Raw genomic sequence first — 19,901 nt, 5'->3', positions numbered from 1 at the left:
CAAGATTAGCACTAATGAGGGAGACATTATTTATAGCTATTCTAAAACAAAGTAACTAGGAAAGGATAAAACATCTAACATATAACATATATAACATAGCACATATGGCCTGTAGTGAATATAGATCATAACTCTGTGATTTAATGATGTGTTTGTATTACAGAGAAGAATGTCCTGAAAATAAGATGGTGACAGTGGAGTACCTGTGTATCAGAGCAGGAGGAGAGAGCGGCACATGCCTCAGGTAAGACCTGATCTTAATGGTTTTACCTCAAACACACTTAGTTAGAAGTAATAAAAAATAGACTAATAAAATAGAAGTAGAGTGTGAGTGTGTGTGTGTGTGTGTTTTTGTGTGTGTGTGTGCAAGCCAAAAAGTCTGTATTATGTAACAGATAATGAGTAATATGCAAAATAGACAATGCTCTGGCATCCAATTTAAAACAATAATGTTTATTTATCTATCTATCTATCTATCTATCTATCTATCTATCTATCTATCTATCTATCTATCTATCTATCTATCTATCTATCTATCTATCTAATTTTTAAGCTGAATCAGATGATATGTTAGAAATAAAGGCGTTTGATGTGAGGATTTGGTCTGATATGAAGCGGAGTTACTCGTATCACCCCTAAAGCTGATTATTCTGCTTCAGCAGCATTTTTTCATTTCACTTACACCACTAATATTATTTAAAATGTATTTCAGGTGTCATACTTTATATCCGTTTATAGTATGTTGTGGAAACAAGTTTGTGCCTATTATCACATGTCGCTTCCTCAAAAGCCTCATAAGACAAAAAAGTGCAGCTTGTCATGTGACACCACAAAAATCTGATACTGGAGAGTCCTTTAAAAACTGTGACGTCCCTATGAATGAGCTGTTACTATAAAATCAATAACAAGCATGTTAATATGAACCTCTGATTCCTCTTCTTGCTGTCTATACTGATTAGCCTTGATTAGTGCCAGAGCTGCTGTTCCTGACAATTATTAAACTACTGACCAGCCAGAATCAAGGATGCAACAGTGTTAAACAAAAGGAATAAAATACAAATAAAAATAAACATCCTTCAGGAAATTATACATCTCATTTGGACCTGTTTATATAAATCTGGGTCTGTTTTATTATAGGTGTAAAACTTGTCAAGCAAACTGAAATGCTAGGGAGACCCACACACACACACACACACACACACACACACACACACACACACACACACACACACACACACACACTTAAAGTGTATTAGTCACTCCTAATACGCCTATCAGTCATTCAGCAGAGCAGCAGCTTTGTGTACAATAACCTATACGAGACATCAGAGTGAATATGATCTGGTCCTGGATTAAAGGAATTAGCAGCTAGAGTGATGGATGTAGGCAGTTTGGCTCATGAGCAAAACACACTGGCTGTGTGGGTGGAAAGCTTGAAAGGAGAAAAATTATTAAATAATTATGTAATTATTCATTACAGAAATAAAAATGAACATATCTTAAATCCAAAAGACAGCTGGAATCTCTCCCTGGATGATGCTGGACCTGGTTTATTTTTAGGATCATTGGGTTGCGCTGCAGTGGCTCCATTACAGGAGCAGAAGCTGAACAGGTTCTTTTGGCATAATCTCTAAAAGCTGAGTCAGAGACCGAGTGAGACCGAAGAGAGGGAGAGAAATCCAGGCTTTAATAATATACCAACACAACATTTCTCACGGTTAGAGGATGTAATGAGAAAAGAAGATAAAATGTGCTGCATTATGTCAGATTCAGAGAGACTCAGTGAACCTGCGTTACACAATGAGTTGTTGTTCTTGTTTGTTTGTTTTTGGTCAAACAAACTTTTCGACACTTCGATCAATACGGTTTATTAAACGCTGTTGGAGTCTCGATGCTGGTCGTTCAGAAGGTGTCGATTCATTGTTCACCAGATGATGTAGTTCTGTCTACAAGGTAAATCACAGGTTTCTGTTAATGTGCTTATTCCATGTGCTACAACATGTGTATTAAGAGTGTACACACAGTGTGTAACAGAAAACATCATGCATTCATGGGAAAATACTGGAATATTTTATCTGCAGAATAAAATGAATCTTTCCCTCATGGACCACTAAGGAAATAAAGCAAATAGCAAATAGTTCTAACACAGAAAAAGTTCCTCAAAATTAACTTCCAGCTACAAGCTTCGTCCTGAGGAAAGTGTTCTGTCTTTCATTATAATAATCATTATAATAGGAGCGGCTGTGATTGGCTGTAAAAGTAGTGAAAACTGACCAATCACACTGTTTGGAACTCTTGAAAGAATGTTTTGAAGACTGACCAATCGGACCGCGGAGGAGGCAGCAGTGGGCGTGGTTTTGAACACACCCCCAGGGCACCGGTTTATGTTTTGTTTTCTGCTGAATGATCGCGTGCCTTAGTTCGTCTCCGGTGAGCGCGCGATGCGGCAGAGTCAAGAGGCTGAAAACTGATCCTGATCCCGGAGAGCGGACAGCGCGAGCGCGAGCGCGTGCACTTACCGGCAACACTCATTACAGGCACGCGCGCTGGAACCATGCGCATTCAGTTAGAAGGTAAACATAATCATATTAACAGTAAATAATAATAATAATAATAATAACAACAACAATAATAATAACACTTATTATTATTGTTATTATTATTATTATTATTATTATTATTATTATTATTATAAAAATAATAATAACGTTATTGTTATTATTATTATGAAAATATTATTATTATTATTATATGAAATAAATATAAAAATAATCATTATCATTATTGTATTGTATTTTATTATTTATTTATTTATTTGTTTGTTTGTTTGTTTGTTTGTTTATAATGATATTTATTATTATATTTATTTTATATAAATATATTTATTTAATATAAATATAATTATACATTTATATTATGCCTTTTTATTTTATTTATTTATTTATTTATTTATATTTGGAATTCCAACCAACCTCAACAATACTACTATTATTACTCTTAATAATAATGATGTTTACTAATTGATTAATCCGATCATTTTAGTCATGTTTTAAGTTAATATACTGTTTGTTTCTGTCTCCTCACTGCTATAAAGCTCCGAAAGCTTTGCCTGTGCTCTGTAATTGTATGAAGTTTCTTGCTCTCCATCTGCTTAACCACAACTCAACCATGTGACTCATTTTTATCTTGAGCTGGCTCTCAGCTTATCACAGGCACTTAGAAGGATTGCGAGAGGCATATAGAACATTTTCCACCTTTTAATAAGTGTAAACAGCACTTTATTGTGGGGAATTTTATCTGCAAACAGATTTCAGTTCACTGGGTTTAGCTGTGTGTGAGAACTGCAGTGTGCTGAGTCAGGGTCTCGGTACAACTAGGGTTCACAGCTTTCTCCATATGAAATGACCGTACTGATGCTGGTAATCCTGACCAAACATACGAGGATAGGAGTGTGGTTTAAGTTTGTGGCATTTTAGCTCCATCAGTGCTTAAACCCACTGTCTTAATGTTTGATTTTTCTCGGTCTTAACAAAAGTATTGGCACACATGTAATTTACCTTGTAGTGATCCACAGGGGTTCATGAATCATAGCCAGGGGGTCTGTTAGTGCAGTGGAATCAAAATGACTATCATTAACAGCATTTTAGCAGACTCCCTTATCCAGAGCGACTTACATTTTATCTCATTTTATACAACTGAGCAATTGAGGGTTAAGGGCCTTGCTCAGGGCCCCAGCAGTGGCAGACATGGGACTTGAACTCACAACCTTCCGATTGGTAGTCCAGAACCTTAACCACTACATATTTAACTGGACGCTTTGAATTAAAAGACTTATGAAACATCCAAACAACAATACCTCATCAGGAAATCTATAAATATTGTCAGCTCATTGGTGCAATCTTCTAAAACTAAAAGCTGTTAAATGTTTTTGAGAATTAATGATGTCTCTGATTGATTGCAAAACATTCAAGTACTCCTGCTTTAATGCACTAATAACTTTGCACTTATACGTTTCATGACACTCAAGATGCTTAGATGTTGTTTTGCTGTCCTCAAGCCATGGAGTTGAGAAAACATGCATGTTTAATACGATTATATAATCTCGTCCTGACCTTACACACTGACCTTACAGATATAGCTTAAGAAATTCTCAGCCACGTCCTCATCAGCAGAGGAGCAATCGTGATCCTGTCGAAGTCACATGGTGGCTCTGTTTTAGATCAAAGCTTTGAGTGTGTTTGCGTCGTCTCCATCTAGCTGTGATGAGGACAGATGGATATTTCCTGTGTCCTGTAATCAGATAAGGAGCGATGTGTGCTGTTTAGAGAAGGATGAAAAACTGCACCACTAAAAGAAGTGAGATACAATGCAAGCCAGCAAGAAGTGCAGAGATAAAGCTGATGGTTTTGTGTTCCAGATGAATAACAGAGACTGTGATGATAAAAGTGAAAGATTTGATTCATATAGCTTGACTCCTACACGTATAAAACGTTCAAACTGATTATTAAGGCAAAACATTAAGATTTGTGAACTATTCAGTGATATCAGTGAGTTTGTCTCAGTTCATCTACAGATCCTCCTGGCTGTCGGTCTGGCCGTCTTCTGCTTCGGCCTCGTGCTGGGCTGCATTGTTTGCTGGCGTCGCAGGAAATCCCAATCTTCTGACACCAAAGAGGAGGGGTTTTACCTGCAGTCTGCCCCTGCAGATCATGTAACTGTAACTCTCAGCTCGTCTCCATCAATCAAAATTCTTCCAGTCAAGCAGCAGTATGAAGAGCTGGACGGTGACGTATTGGACTATCCATCAGGAGCCAGCAGCTTCACTCCTTCTGATGACAACCAGGGCAGTTTTCCTCAGGTCTCAACAAGTCTGAATGTCCCTCAGAAGTCTCGGTTTGCCCTTCGCCGCCTGAGCACCCCCTCTGTTCCCTGTTCCCCATTTAAACCGACCGTCCATGGCCGAGCCTCGCTCCCGAGTATCCCTAAACTTAGCCTGGTGTCTAAATCACGCCGTGCTCTGGACCGACGCTCAACAGTAATTGGAGACAGCTTCCTGACAGGCTCTGACCCTGAGCATTCGCCATCCAGCCAGCAGGTGGAGCTCTCTCCATCTCAGTACAGCTCAAGCCAGAGCTCCAGACGCAGTTCCTTCCCAAACAAGCAGCCTCCTGCACTTCAGTTCTCCTTGCTGTTCCATCCAGCAGATGGCACTCTCACCGTCATGATCCTCAATGTTTTCAGGGGCTCCAGAAGGCTCAGTGGTGCTATGGTGCGTGCCAGCCTGCCCCCGATGTGCCCCGCTGCCCTGCAGGCCGTACCATCACGCAGAAACAGCCTGAGCCTGGAGCCTCAGACTCAGGTGTTCACTCTGAATGTCGGCTCCGTAGAAGAACTTCGTTCCTGCACTCTCAAACTGGCCGTGTTTGGGAAAGATTTCTCAGGACTCCGTGAGACACCGCTTGGTGATCTAGAGCTCAACTGTAGCGAGATGGACTGGGAGCCTGATACCACCATCACATACAACCGGCAACTCAATCCTGCCAGGAGGCGAGTAAAAAAGGTACAGAAACATGTTACAATTCTATAGGAGAACTAATAAACTCATTTATACAGAAAAAGAACATTTTATTTTAAATAATTGCAAATGATTAGTGGCAGTAATGTTGGTTTATTTTCACAAACAATTGTTTAATAAAAAAGCGAAATACGTCCAGATTCGAAGTGAAGAAGTTGAAGAAACTCACCAACACCAGAAACTCCTTAGCTTTAAAACTAAATCACTTCAAAACAAATTCAGCAGCACTGAATATCGTCTAACCCATCAGTCTTGAAGTGTTTATTTTTTTTCTATATCACATAATCGCAATCATCCACTCTCAATCTCTCCCCTGATTGGCTGATGACTCCTGCCTGCCACTGTGTAGCTGTGTAGCTGGACTTCTTTTAAGCCTACAGCTGGAGCTTGATGATGTCTGACTTCTCTGAGGCAGCGTATGACATATGCATTACTAAATTTCTCACCAGTTGTGACCTGACACCTCTGATACACAGCACTAAAGCCGAATCGCTGTTACAGGATTGTCGTGACAGGCGTGACTCACAGCAGCCCAGGAACATTCGTTTATAGAGGATTATAAAACATTTTTTTAAAAAGGAAAATCTTTAAAGGAAAACTTTCTAAGGTAAAAACGTTACACAGCTTGCACAACAGGAATTATATCAGCTGGTAACAAACAGACATTATTTCTTAGCTGAGACTTCTCTCACTCACTCATCTTCTATCGCTTATCCGAACTACCTCGGGTCACTGGGATCTCAGGCGTCATCGGGCATCAAGGCAGGATACACCCTGTACGGAATGCCAACCCATCGCAGGGCACACACACACACACTCTCATTCACTCATGCAATCACACACTACAGACAATTTTCCAGAGATGCCAATCAGCCTACCATGCATGTCTTTGGACCGGGGGAGGAAACCGGAGTACCCGGAGGAAACCCCCGAGGCACGGGGAGAACATGCAAACTCCACACACACAAGGTGGAGGCGGGAATCGAACCCCCAACCCTGGAGGTGTGAGGCGAACGTGCTAACCACTAAGCCACCGTGCCCCAAATTAAGTGACTTTTCTACTGATCTATTACCTTATATCTTATCTATAACCACAATTTGCTCATACATTCATTTATATAGTTCGTTTCTAAGTACAATAATTCTAGGAATACTAGAAATCTCTTAGTTTTACACTGACCCCATTTTTGTCACTCTGTTTACATCAAAGTTGTATATTTCCCTAAGAACGTATAAACAGATATATTGTATAATCTAAAAGGACTCTCACAGTTGTGTTGATCTACAATCAATCGACTCGGTCAATGGACCTGAACCTGAGAGCTATAAACCAATCATCGGTGCATCTTGTAAACGAGATGACTCAGATTAGATTTCGATGCGGAAAAGCTGTGATTGAGCAACACGGCATATCAGATTTGCCTCTGGCCTGTTTGGTGATGTGTCATCAGCTCCGTCTGCTCCGTCACACTTCCCGATTCTGAGGTCAGCGCTGTGGCCGTGTGTCTCTGGTGTTCCTTCATCCAGGTGACGCAGGTGGATGGAAAATGCAGCTCCTGTAATAATCCATATCACTCTCACGTGCTCTATTGCCGTGAGAATGTGGCGTTGTAATCAGAGCGTAGCTCTCCCTGTGTGTGTGTGTGTGTGTGTGTGTGTAAATGTGTGTGTGCTGCATTTTCCACTCCGCTGAGAGATGTTGATAGGGATTACTGCTGAGTGACTGGAGTGGCGCAACACCCACGGTTTGTCCTCCGTGGAGAAGGAAAATGGTGCCAGAGGGCATTTACTCAGAGAGAGAGAGAGAGAGAGAGAGAGAGAGATCAAAAGACATAAACAGAGAGATTGACAGAGGAAGATAAAGGTAAGAAGTTTGAGAGCGTGTCAAACAGAAAACTGCCTGAATATGAAAAGAGAAAACGTTCCATTTACCAAAAATTCTTTCTTTATTGATTTATTTTTGTTAGCCAACACTTTTGGTGTCCATTGTTTGCTTCTGGAGTGCTGAGGCTAATGTATTTTAAAACTATTCTCCTACAGCTTTGTTTCATTCCCCATCCGATTGGTCAGAAGGTTTAAATTGATTAAATTTATATAACAGAAGCGCTGACGATAGTTTCAGCTCAAAATCAATTCAGAGTTTTGAAAAAAAAAACAAAAAGAAAAAACGTGTTAGTTAACTTTAAACCAAGTGTAAGGAGATGTCTGTTTAACACTCAGGTAAGGAGTCTCCAGTGTTAATGCTTTGTTACCAGTGTTTTTCTGGCACGTCTTTAGATGCTATAATGTGATAACAGGTAATAACTTGTCTTCAGTATTTTCTACAACAGGGATGAAGTCTTTGCCCGGTTTCATGCGGCTCTTACGTTCATATCGAAGTTTGTATTTTGTGTCTTTTTATTGTGCGTGTTCGTGTCGCTTGAGTTCAATACGGTATTTTCATCAAACGTGCATGTGAGTGGGATGAAAATACCTCAAAGTTTCCCAGTAAGAGCAAAATCATTTGAGTAAACAATTTGTGTCACGTTCGCTCTCAAAATGGCAGGGAATGTTCATGTGTGCCCATGTGTATGATGTGGCTCTTTGTGTCTCTGACTGGTTGGACACCCCTGTTCTACAACACTACAAGTAACTCTTAAAGTTAATCAGAAGAAAGTGAAAAGTCAGAAGTGAGGGTCAGGGAACAGACTAATACAAAGTTAATTTGGTATTAATGAGTGGATGATAAGACAAAGACAGAAGAGGTTTATAAAGACGAGCGAGTGAATGTCACACAATCAAAAACAAACTATTGACAAGACAAGAGGCAGAGATGATAAATGTCAAAACACCCACATGCTTGGATTCTTGCACTTGCTGCACCCTTAAGCTACTTATTTCTACTTAATCTAAACGTGGCTTGGCCTTTTTTCCTCTTTTGTCTCGTGATCAATTTTAGTCTGAATTCACACTGAAGAAGAAAATTTCTATCTTACTTTTCCAGGCTGCAGAGAGATCAGTCAGTGACATTTGTGAGTGAGGTGTTCGTTATGAAGAGATGTTGAAGCGCACACACACACACACACACACACACACACACATACAGAGTTGAGCTCCTCAGTATGTGTCTTTGTGTGTGTGCGTGTGTGTGTGTGTGTGTGTGTGTGTGTGTGTGTGGGTTGAGTATGATTATAATTAATCCTGGAGCCAAGAATCCTGGATAATAATCCTGGAGCCAAGACTGTTGAGTAATAAAAGCTGTTCGTCCCACCGATCATCCCACAACACCAACATCTCAACACATAACCAACACAAATCACATCGAGCCATTATCTAGAATTCTGTCATGAAATATTATATTAAAGGCATTAAACTGATGCACTGCAGAACTACAGAATAAAAGTCCACTCCACTTTATTAATCATGCATTAACTCTATGCCGAGTCAGAACTCGACTTGGTTTAGACGTCATTAACACCGTACTGTATCTCATTAAACTCTTTATAAAGTTAATATAAAAGCTACGATACCAAGAAGCTCTTATCTGTGCAGCTCTTCTGTTTTATCTGGAGCACTAATCCCACCTCTGAGTCCTGAAGCGTTGTATTCCTCATACAGACTTTTTACTAACACATTTTTTATCTGTTTAGAGTTACATTTAATGCAACAACAACTTTGTTTCTGCATTTGTTTACAATTTAGCAGTTAAATTCAGTCGTTTATTCACCAGCCTGTTTTTCACATTAATGCAAAAAAAAAAAAAATGAATATAAAAAAAATACTAAGAAAAAAAAAGAAAAATGTTAAAAACAAATAAATAAACACTGGAGACTCCTTATAGAACTATCAAATAAATTAAACTTTATAAGTTTTATTCTGTTTCTATGCTTGTGTAAAGCTGCTTTGATACGATGTCATTTGTTAAAAGTGCTTTACAATAAACTGAATTGAACTGAACCTTCAAACCCAAGCACATGTGGGGATTCAGCAGAACTGTGGTGCAACTAGGATAGAAATTAATTTATTCAGCCTACGTCTACAGCTCTTTTTCTCACGTGTGGTTTCAGAGTCACAGCACACAGGAGACTTTGGGCACGCTGAGGACGTCGGTGTGCATTTTAAAGCCTTTGGGTCAACTTTTTGTCCTGCTTCAGTACCAGACTCAGGCTCATCGGATCAAAGTGATGGTGCGCAAAGCGGAGAACCTGGCCAAGCTAACACGAATGCCTGGAGCTGCAGGTATGCTAGCTACAAACACACACACACACACACACACACACACACATACAGTATATATGTAGTTTTTTTGATCAAGATGCTGCTATCTGAGTCCAGAATAATGTTTTATTACAATGTTAGCAGCAACTCCTCAGATCCAGTGTGATAATGCGATACAAGGAAATTATCCTTCTTAATTAAACAATTACTCCAATTAGTTTCCTAAAAGCCTCAATTAGCATGCTAAATCTGATAAACCCACAGCTTCAACAAATGTAATTATGTTCAGTAATTGATCTGTTTATGAAGAAAATGTTCAACCAGCACATAAGTATATACAGTATATAAGATCCAACGCATCCTATTTGGTTCATGTTCTCTATCTGGTCCAGATCATTACGTTGTTATCAACCTGCGTCATGGCGGGAAAGTGATCAGTACTAAAGAGACGAAGGGAGCGAGCGGACCGAACGCTGTGTGGAACGCACCTTTCCTGTTCGATTTACCGCCCGGTGATATCATCAGACTGCAGCTAGTCCTGGAGTTCATCATCATGCAGGTAAACTGGAGACATCAGACCTTTCTAATTCTTAAAAACAATTATTTAACTATATTTCCAACAACAAATCTTTATCTTTCTCAATTGTTTTTTTTTCCAATGACGATATTTGTTTTAATGGGCAGAAAGACACAAAGAGATTGTGCTTGTATCATTCTCAGAGTTAAGGACTGTTCATTAACATATTAATAACTTTCTACTTTTAGCATATCATTGCAAAAAAACTCACATTTCAGTAAAGCATCATGAAATGCTGGGGTAGTTTCACATATTAAATAAAGCACTTTTGGGTACATATGTGCAAAAGTCAGAAGCTACAAAACAAAACAAAACAAAACAAAACGAAATTCTTGTCAAAAATATTGTGTATTGTTTTAAATTTCTCATTTTTAAATGTTTTGTCAGAAAACAGGTGGCTAAAAAAACATACCTAAATGTACAAACAAAACAAACAAAAAAACAAACAAACAACCTAAATTAACAGACACAGGAAAACACTAGGGAAAACATAAAAGACTAACATTTAAAACAGGATACAAAAAAGCAAAAACCTAAAACAGAGAAATTCAGGTAACAAAAAAACATGCAAGTATGAATTGTGAGGTAATTAGTGCACATAAAACATGAGGTACAGGTGTGCAGAGGGAGGAACGGGCTAAATATGGGGTGGGGAAAACACAGGTGAGAGCACAAAACATCAACAAAGACAGGATAGAAACAAGCCGGAATTGTCCGAACCGTCCATGACATGTTTAAACAAAATAAAACATCATGGTATCATCGCTGACACAGACATCAAAGTGTTATTAAAGCCTCATCCCTGTTAAATACTCAATTCTGATTGGTTAGAACTTGTTCATTCATTTTCTCTAGTTGAAAGACAAATCATTACAATAACGCACACAATCGAATAAGATAGGATTTTTACAGTATAGTCATATATTCACTTTTCAGCCTTTAAAAATCTAACAACAATATTAATATACTTATTTTTAAAAGGGATATTTAACAAGAACAATTATAGAGGTGTTGATTTAACATTTAAGGAAGGAGTCTCCAGTGTCAGGACTAAACATTTTTAGGACAGAGGAGAATACTTGACATGACATTTAAGTGGAAATGTCATTTTTTTAATTCATTAATTATTATTATTATTTTTTTTTTAATTTTACTTTTTTCAAAATAAAAACTTTCTGTAAACTGTGCTGCATTTCCTCAGGGACGGTTGTACACGAAAAGCAGCGTGCTCGGCCGTGTTCTGATTGGCTCTGAGGGCCCAGAGGCGGGGCAACAGCACTGGAAGGAGATGTGCAGCCGAGGGCAGGTGGAAACAGCGCGCTGGCACACGCTCCTGTCCGATACACCCTGAAGACACGTCTCTTAAACACTGGGCTTTTCTCACTCATCTCCAACAACAACAGCTTTTTACTGGGACTGAGACACTTATAAATGGTGTATTTATTTATTATTGTGTAATATCTCTGTATTTATTAATGCAAAGTGTAAACTGCAAATGATTTTATTTTTTGTTATGGAGTGCAGGAGTCTGTAAGGTCTTTATTCAATCCAGTTTCCTTTGATTGGTGTAATGTTTAGGAGAGCATTCGTGGTTATTTATGTGAATAATGTTTAGTTTCATTACAGATAACTGACCACATGGATGTGTTGATATGGCACATTGTGCTGTTTTGTTTTTCTTCTAAACTACACACGTATATATTCTGTATTTCCCAGAATGATGTAACTCAGAGACTGACTGAGGCTAAACCTCGTCAAGACAGCGTAAAAGCACAGTGACTTTGAAATCATGACCAAATGATTAAAAAATATCAAATATTCTCTCAGAAATGACAATTAGCACAATTACACAATAAATACACTTACGGTCCGTTACGCCATAATGAGAAACATCAACATCCAATAAACTGGGAGCTATGAGAAAATGTTGACTTCAGTTGCTGAGAATTTGTCCACATTTACTTTACCACCAACTGACAAACACCTCAGTCAAGCGACATAATCTCGTGTTATAACACTTTCCATGTGTACGTCTTTTTTTCCGGTTGTCCGTGAGCATCGTTAGCGAGTCTAAACGCTCAACACAATCATGACATATCTGTTGCTCTGTTGTACAAGTTAAAATGACGTTATAATAAAGAGGAGGTAAAAAGTGTTTTTGATTCACCTGTGCACGCGAAAAGACAAAAGATGTCTGTGTGTTTTATAGGTTTGTTTTTAATTCTCAAATCTGATTGGTCAGAAACGAAACAGCAGATCTGCCTGTGGTTCATCGGCTAATACGATAACGATACTGTTTCTATGGTAACAGCACATGCGTGAGCTCTACGTAATCTCGTGTCTAATAATAAACGTTAAAATTGTGTTGTTTTTTTTAAACAAAAGGAAACGTTATATCTACGTTATAATAGTTATAATAAATGAGCTGTTTATTTATTTTTTATGGAAGGAGTCTCCAGTCTCAGAGCTTTGAACAGAAACAGTCTGTATTCATACAAAAGTCTTCAGAAGACAGTTTGCACTTTGTGGAGCCTCTGTAACATGGAAGATAAAGAGTTTTTTTTGTTTGTTTTGTCGGTTGAGGCAAAAAAATAGAAGCTGGTGAGTGAACGACTTTTTATAATTCAATTCAATTCAATTCAAATTTATTTGTATAGTGTTTTTAACGATGGACGTCGTCTCAGCGACTGTGTCTGAGGCCACTGTGGTGAGGAAAAACTCCCTTAGATGGAAGAGCAAGAAACCTTGAGAGGAACCAGACTCAAAAGTGAACTTCATCCTCATTTGGGTGACACTAGAGGGTGTGATTATAAACTGTTATAAACACCAGAGAGTGTTATTATGAATAATGTCCTTTCTACACCTAGATACAGTCTGATTATTGTGTATGGATGAGGAGGTTGTTGTCCTCAGAGACCACATAGAGTCGGCATCTTCTCTTAAAATGTCCAACATGTCCAAAGTACAATGCGACTGGAGCTGGTACATCTCTAGATGCCTCAGGATGGGTCAAAAATAGCTGCTATAATTGTTAAACAACATGAAACCATAAAAGAGATATGAAAGTAAAACTTGTCATTTATTAACCCTTCAACTCTTAAACCTAAATATTTTACTTAAAATTATTATTTACAAACATTTACAAAAATGACCTACAGCACCCCCCCACCACCCCCACCCTACAGACACACACACACACACACACACACACACACAAATTTATGCTTTTATTTAAAAAATGAAAAACTACCATAAACTTAAATCATCTTGCTTTACATTTGCAGTACTATTTCATAGCTTTTTACTTTATTATTCGTTATCCAAGGAATAAAAGAACTGAAATACAGTGTATGTCATGTGTTATAAAGCTTCTTAAGGAGTGAGCGATGTGAAGAGGCTTTATTAGTTAAATATCCTAGTAATTATGAGTGAAAGAAAAAAAAACTGGTATTTTAAAGAACAAACCACACTGACTTACAGTATGTAGGGCTTACGTAGGTGTTATGTAACCCTACGAACACTGCAAACAAAAAGATCCGACATCATCAGAGTGCGTCGGTTATTTTTCCTTTATTCCTACAGCGGAACAACAATCCTATTAGCAAGCTTCATTAGGATGAAGATAATATTGATTATCTTGGCTTTTGTTCCTAATATCATTTTTGTACATATCACAAAACGATACCATGATGATGATGATGATGATGATGATGATGATGATGATGATGATGATAGACACTGCTCTGATGAAAGAATTAATAGATTCTACATTCACTGCTTTATTTTTTTTTTAACATAACTGCATAATATCACTTTCGACCTGTTTGTCTCAACCGTATTTCTTTCTTTTATCCACAAACTGAGCTTTAACAAGTGAGGTTATTTCTAAAGCTGAAGGACGAGGTCAGCTGGAAACGGAAGTCATGTGTAATGAGGCAGTAATCCAATTCAGTTCATCTCACAGTGTAATGAACTTATTAAGATTACGAATGGCAGATTGGGCATGTTGGTGACTCATCCTGGGCTGGTTCGGTGGACGAGAGCAGAAGTTTGCGCACCCTTAGGACTGGGACACAATAAAGAAGACGGACAGATGGAAAATATATGTTTTTTTTTTTCTGTTTGTTTTTGGGGAAAAAACTTTAAATCATCAAAATGTATAAAAAAAAGACAAAAGAAAAAAACCTGGAATGACTCCAGTACTGATGTGATGTAAATATTGTTGTCTTTTTCATATCCCTGCAACTTTTTTTTCTTTTTTAATTTTGGAAATGTAAAAAAAAAAAAAAAAAAAAAAGGTACCTTTCCTATTTTTTCCATTTTTTCCCCCCAGGATTTTTCTAATATACTACAGATACAAAAGAAGTTCATGGGTTTAATAACAAATGATTATTTAAGCAGTAAAAATCCTAAACCAAGCCACGAAAATTCAAATTTCAGATTCAATTTAATTTAAATTGATGATTTTTAACGAGTTAGACACGACTGGAAATCATAGTATGGGGCATTTTCAATCAGTATATACAAATGAATGATGTTGTGTCTGTGATCTAAAGTGAGTCAGGACTCTGTTGTCTCTCAGTGTGTAAAGGTGTAGACAATAGTGAGACCAGCAATGCTGTCTATGCTGTATAGGTTAGAGACTGTAGCAGTGAGGAAAAGACATGAGGCAGAGATGGAGGTAGCAGAGATGAGGATGTTGAGGTTCTCGGCTCTGCTGTATGGGTTAGAGACTGTAGCAGTGAGGAAAAGACATGAGGCAGAGATGGAGGTAGCAGAGATGAGGATGTTGAGGTTCTCGGCTCTGCTGTATGGGTTAGAGACTGTAGCAGTGAGGAAAAGACATGAGGCAGAGATGGAGGTAGCAGAGATGAGGATGTTGAGGTTCTCGGCTCTGCTGTATGGGTTAGAGACTGTAGCAGTGAGGAAAAGACATGAGGCAGAGATGGAGGTAGCAGAGATGAGGATGTTGAGGTTCTCGGCTCTGCTGTATGGGTTAGAGACTGTAGCAGTGAGGAAAAGACATGAGGCAGAGATGGAGGTACTAGAGATGAGGATGTTGAGGTTCTCTTTAGGAGTGACGAGGATGGACAGGATTAATAACGAGCACATCAGAGGGACAGCTCAGGTTGGCTGTTTTGAGGACAAGTTCAGAGAGACTAGATTGAGATGGTTTGGACATGTACAGTAGAGGGAGATGGTTATATTGGTAGAAGGATGTTGGAGACGGAGCTGACAGGTAAGAGGTCAAGAGGAAGGACAAAGAGGAGATATATGGATGTGTTAAATGAGGACATGAAGGTAATTGGTTTAAGAGTAGAGGATGCTGAGGATAGAGTTAGGTTGACACAGATGATTCGACTCTAGTGACCCCTAACTGGAAAAGCCGAAAGTAGAAGAAGATATTAATGTGTTTTAAAAACATTCATTTCCAGATGACTCTGTGAAAAGTCTGACAGCATGAACCTTTGAGCTTGATCTATACAAGTGTTTCCTGTTTCCATTCTCCTTTGCCTGATGTTTGATGAGGGGGTGAAAAACTAGCTGGTTTTTCTTTCTCTGCAGGGAGTCTGACTCCTGATGACTCACTTTCCCAATCAGTTCAACCTTCATTGTCTATGATATACTCAACACCCTGACATTTACTCTCTGCCCACTCATTTGCTCTCTCTCTCTCTCTCTCTCTCTCTCTCTCTCTCTCTCTCTCTCTCTCTCTCTCTCTCTCTCTCTCTCTCTCTCTCTCTGTGTGTGTGTGTGTGTGTGTGTGATTCATGCTGTCTTCCCCAACCTTCACGACTCCGCCACAGTCTGCAGGAGACTGTAGACTATCAATGCAGGTTTTCTTCACTGGGACTCGGACCCTGCCATTTCTCTCCTCCCTGCCTGAGAAGACTCACAAACAATCACGTCTCACTTTTTCCATTAATTTATTTCAATAAAATTTTTAATAGCAATTTTAACCATAGAAACAGCATAATAGAAATCCAGCTTTCCACTTAAATCATTAATGAGCAAGCCAGAGGTGACAGTGATGAGTGATGAGAACCGAATAAGCGAGAACCGATCAGAATGGAGAATTCTGCAGCACTGTTTAGAGAGACGCTGCTAAAACCAGCTCTGCTTGTTTCTGCTCATGAAAGCCACTGAAGTTCAAAGAGAATCTGACATGACATGCAGCTACAGGGTCTGAAATCCAGACCGTGAAAAATACTTGTACCGAATACAAAGCACATAGTTATGATGCTTTCACGCAGTATGCTACTGCCTACAGATATCAGATCGAGTTGTTAAGAACACAACTTTAACATGACAAACATCTACTCTTTAATCTCGACAACTGTATCTCTGATTATCCAGCAATCTTTCCTGCGCCGCACGTAAATGTCAAAAACGTGCGTCATGGGTGGGAAAGCAGGCCAGGCTGTTTTAATGGTCTGTCTGATACGCTGTAATGGATGGCCATTAGGGCAGAAACACACATCAGCTCACTGGTGTATTTGACTGGTGCACACGGAGACGGTGTTCCGGCTATGATGAAATGATGGAAGCTCTGTGACTCACACATTTAGCCAACACACTGCGTATAAAATACATTACACAGATCCATCTCGTTCTCTTAGTGACATTACTATAAAGTGGTCAGTAACCAAAGAAGCTTATATCATCATTTGCTTCTTATAAATATGAGTGACTCCTTTGTGGTAATTAAACGAAGAAGAAGAAGAAGAAGAAGAAGAAGAAGAAGAAGAAGAAGCTGTGTTCATTAACACAGTATATAGACCACTGCAGCCTACGACACATTTATTACCGTCATTCATTTATTTTCAGAACCTGGTCCTTAACTCTGGTCTTCTCTGAATGTTTATTGTTAATATTATTATGTCTGTTCTATTGTGTCTGTACTGGAGGCTTCATCAGTCTAATTCCTTGTGTGGCTTTGAACGAACTTGGCTATAAAGTTTCTTCTCTCTCTTCTCCTTCTTGTTCGTCTTTGTCTTCTCTTCTTCCTCATTTTCTCTCCTCCTTCTTCGTTTTTTTTTTACCTTTTTTCTTCCTCACTCTCCTCCTCCTTCTTCTCTTCCTCCTTTTTCTTCTTGATCTACTTTTCTTCCTCCTCATCCTTCTCCTTCTTCCTCCTCATCCTTCTCCTTCTTCCTCCTCATCCTTCTTGTTCTTCTTCTTCTTCTTCTTCCCCTCCTCCTCCTCCCCCACAATATCATCTTGTTCTTGTTCTTGTTCTTCTTCTTTTTGTCCTCATCCTCCTCCTCCTTCTAATTATAATAAAGTAATTGCTGTGGTAGAAGGATCAAAACACAACAGGATCAAACCACAGCCCCGATTGGATTAAAGAAAGAAGAAGAAGAAGAAGAAGAAGAAGAAGAAGAAGAAGGAGGAGGAGGAGGAGGAGGAATCTGGGACCATAAAAATATGAGACACACGAGACACATTAATAAATGAATTTAAGAAATAGTAGATCATGTATGATGTAGTATTGTACTGTAGTCCGCAGTGCCCTCTGGTGGTCAGACGGAAAACACATCCACATTTCTACTTCAAGTTAAAAAAGCACAAAATGTGACAAAAGATAACATCCTCTATCTTTATTCAGATCTATGATGTTCCTAAACAAGGCAAGATATATGATAATATTCCCACAATTATTTCCGAAAATGATTTTGTGCAAATGAGGCATCATCTACATATATATTTGCATACTTAATAAAAGCAAAAATTTAGGACAATAAATTAGTCTTCTTAGAAAGATATAAAAAAGATTTTTGGTTTATTTAAAAATGTAAGTTATGGAAGTTAATATTTTAGGAAATTCCTCTATGATATCTTTCTATTTAGTGATAGGAACGAATGTGTACAAATACATGAATGCAGGTCATTTCGATACTTGAGATTTTGTGCTTCTGAATTCAGTTCTAAAATCAAGGAAATACATTTTATTTATAAATGTTGTGTGTTTTTTGAGGTTTATAAAGGAAACCTATGTGAATATCGTAATTCCCTGGACACTGACATGCATCATGAAACAACATTTCAGGAATAATACATGACATGAAGTGATTGATGAAGGTTTATAAGCTCCACTCACTTCACAAAGATGCTAAAGTTACTCAATTCACACAATTCATGTGGTTTTAATTTCATGTGTGATTTTTATACAAGGGTTCACAATGCCTCGCACCTCCAGGATTAAAGGATTTGACTAACATTTAACCCTAATTGTGTGTGTGTGAGTGTGTGTGAGTGTGTGTGTGAGTGTGTGTGTGTGTGTGTGTGTGTCCTAAGAACCTGAAATGAACCTCTGTTGATTCGGTTCCTAGCTAAAAGACACAACAACAGGAAATTAATGCGTACAGATGTTTTTTCTTGCTTGACTCAAGCCAGGTGTTTTATTAGCTTTTATTGAGGTTTGATTGACAGCTGGGGGGTGGGATGGGGTGTAATTTTGAGCAGTAGCTCCTGTTTGCAGGTATTTTTTTAATCATGATGAATCCTACTGCTTTTCATTAGGCGTCTTTGTGGGGAAAAAAATCTGACTAATTTTTTCCTGGTGTTTTGAACTTTAAGGTAAATTGTGGTTTGGAGTTTTCAAATGTCTATTGTGTGTGTGTGTGTGTGTGTGTGTGTGTGTGTGTGTGTGTGTGTGTGTGTGTGTGTTAACATCTGGGTTTAACTAAGAAAGCCCTAGTGTCCAACAGTTCAGACCGAGGCCTGATTAAGATGATGATTTTTCCTCTTCATGAAAGCCACTGTATAATGATGATAAATGAACACACACTCACCAGCAGCCGTGTGTTACACGTCCTCGTGCTCCATCTGTGGTTTGTCACAGTTTCAGTCTTCAGTCTCCTGATCAAAGCTCTGCGGATGGAACGAGACAAGCGGACGTCCGAGATGCCTGTCAGGAAGGACAACAGATAAATATATAGATATTATATATGGACTTATGGGACATCAGTATAAACAACTGTGACACGTGTGTTTTTAACTCTGTTGATAAACACCTTCAAATTTGAGATGATTATGAACAAGAAATCGGGCGTCTCAGAGAGCAGAAATGGGTTTGATATCAACATTTACTCTAAAGTCCTAAGTGCCTACTTTGATATGAGCTTCATATTAACACCACTGTGGAGTGAGACACGACAAAGACGTTCAAATACTGAACGTGAAAACAACAGGAACAAACAAAAAGGGAACAAACTCAATTTTTGGGCTTCAACTGTCTCAGAAATGTCTTTGACTTTTAATACAAGATGAAAGATTTGTGTTGTAAATATAAAGAAATTAATCTTTAGCTTTAACGTCTGATTCTCATAAAAACTTCTGATCAGCTTCTGTTCACCTCTAATCACAATTACACCAGGGTTTCCTTTCTTTCTTTCTTTCTTTCTTTCTTTCTTTCTTTCTTTCTTTCTTTCTTTCTTTCTTTCTTTCTACCCTTCCTCCCTTCTATCCTTTCTTCTTTTCTTTCTTTCTTTCTTTCTTTCTTTCTTTCTTTCTTTCTTTCTTTCTTTCTTTCTTTCTTTCTTTCTTTCT

The 19,901-nt window shown here is 38.5% G+C and overlaps 1 protein-coding gene across 1 annotated transcript; it reads left to right on the top strand.

Moving 5' to 3' along the window:
• Positions 1 to 2,414: 2,414 nt before the first annotated feature.
• On the top strand, positions 2,415 to 12,428 carry LOC132851450 (synaptotagmin-5). The gene is made up of 5 exons (XM_060878346.1): positions 2,415 to 2,573; positions 4,563 to 5,560; positions 9,622 to 9,793; positions 10,165 to 10,331; positions 11,551 to 12,428. The coding sequence occupies exons 1-5, from the start codon at positions 2,555 to 2,557 to the stop codon at positions 11,698 to 11,700; spliced, it is 1,506 nt and encodes a 501-aa protein (XP_060734329.1). The 5' UTR covers positions 2,415 to 2,554; the 3' UTR covers positions 11,701 to 12,428.
• The last annotated feature ends 7,473 nt before the right edge of the window (positions 12,429 to 19,901 follow it).

Source organism: Tachysurus vachellii, chromosome 9, assembly GCF_030014155.1.
Source record: "Tachysurus vachellii isolate PV-2020 chromosome 9, HZAU_Pvac_v1, whole genome shotgun sequence".
Classification (NCBI taxonomy): domain Eukaryota; kingdom Metazoa; phylum Chordata; class Actinopteri; order Siluriformes; family Bagridae; genus Tachysurus; species Tachysurus vachellii.
The sequence above is the reverse complement of the archived record's forward strand: the minus strand, read 5'-3'. Positions and strand labels throughout refer to the sequence as shown.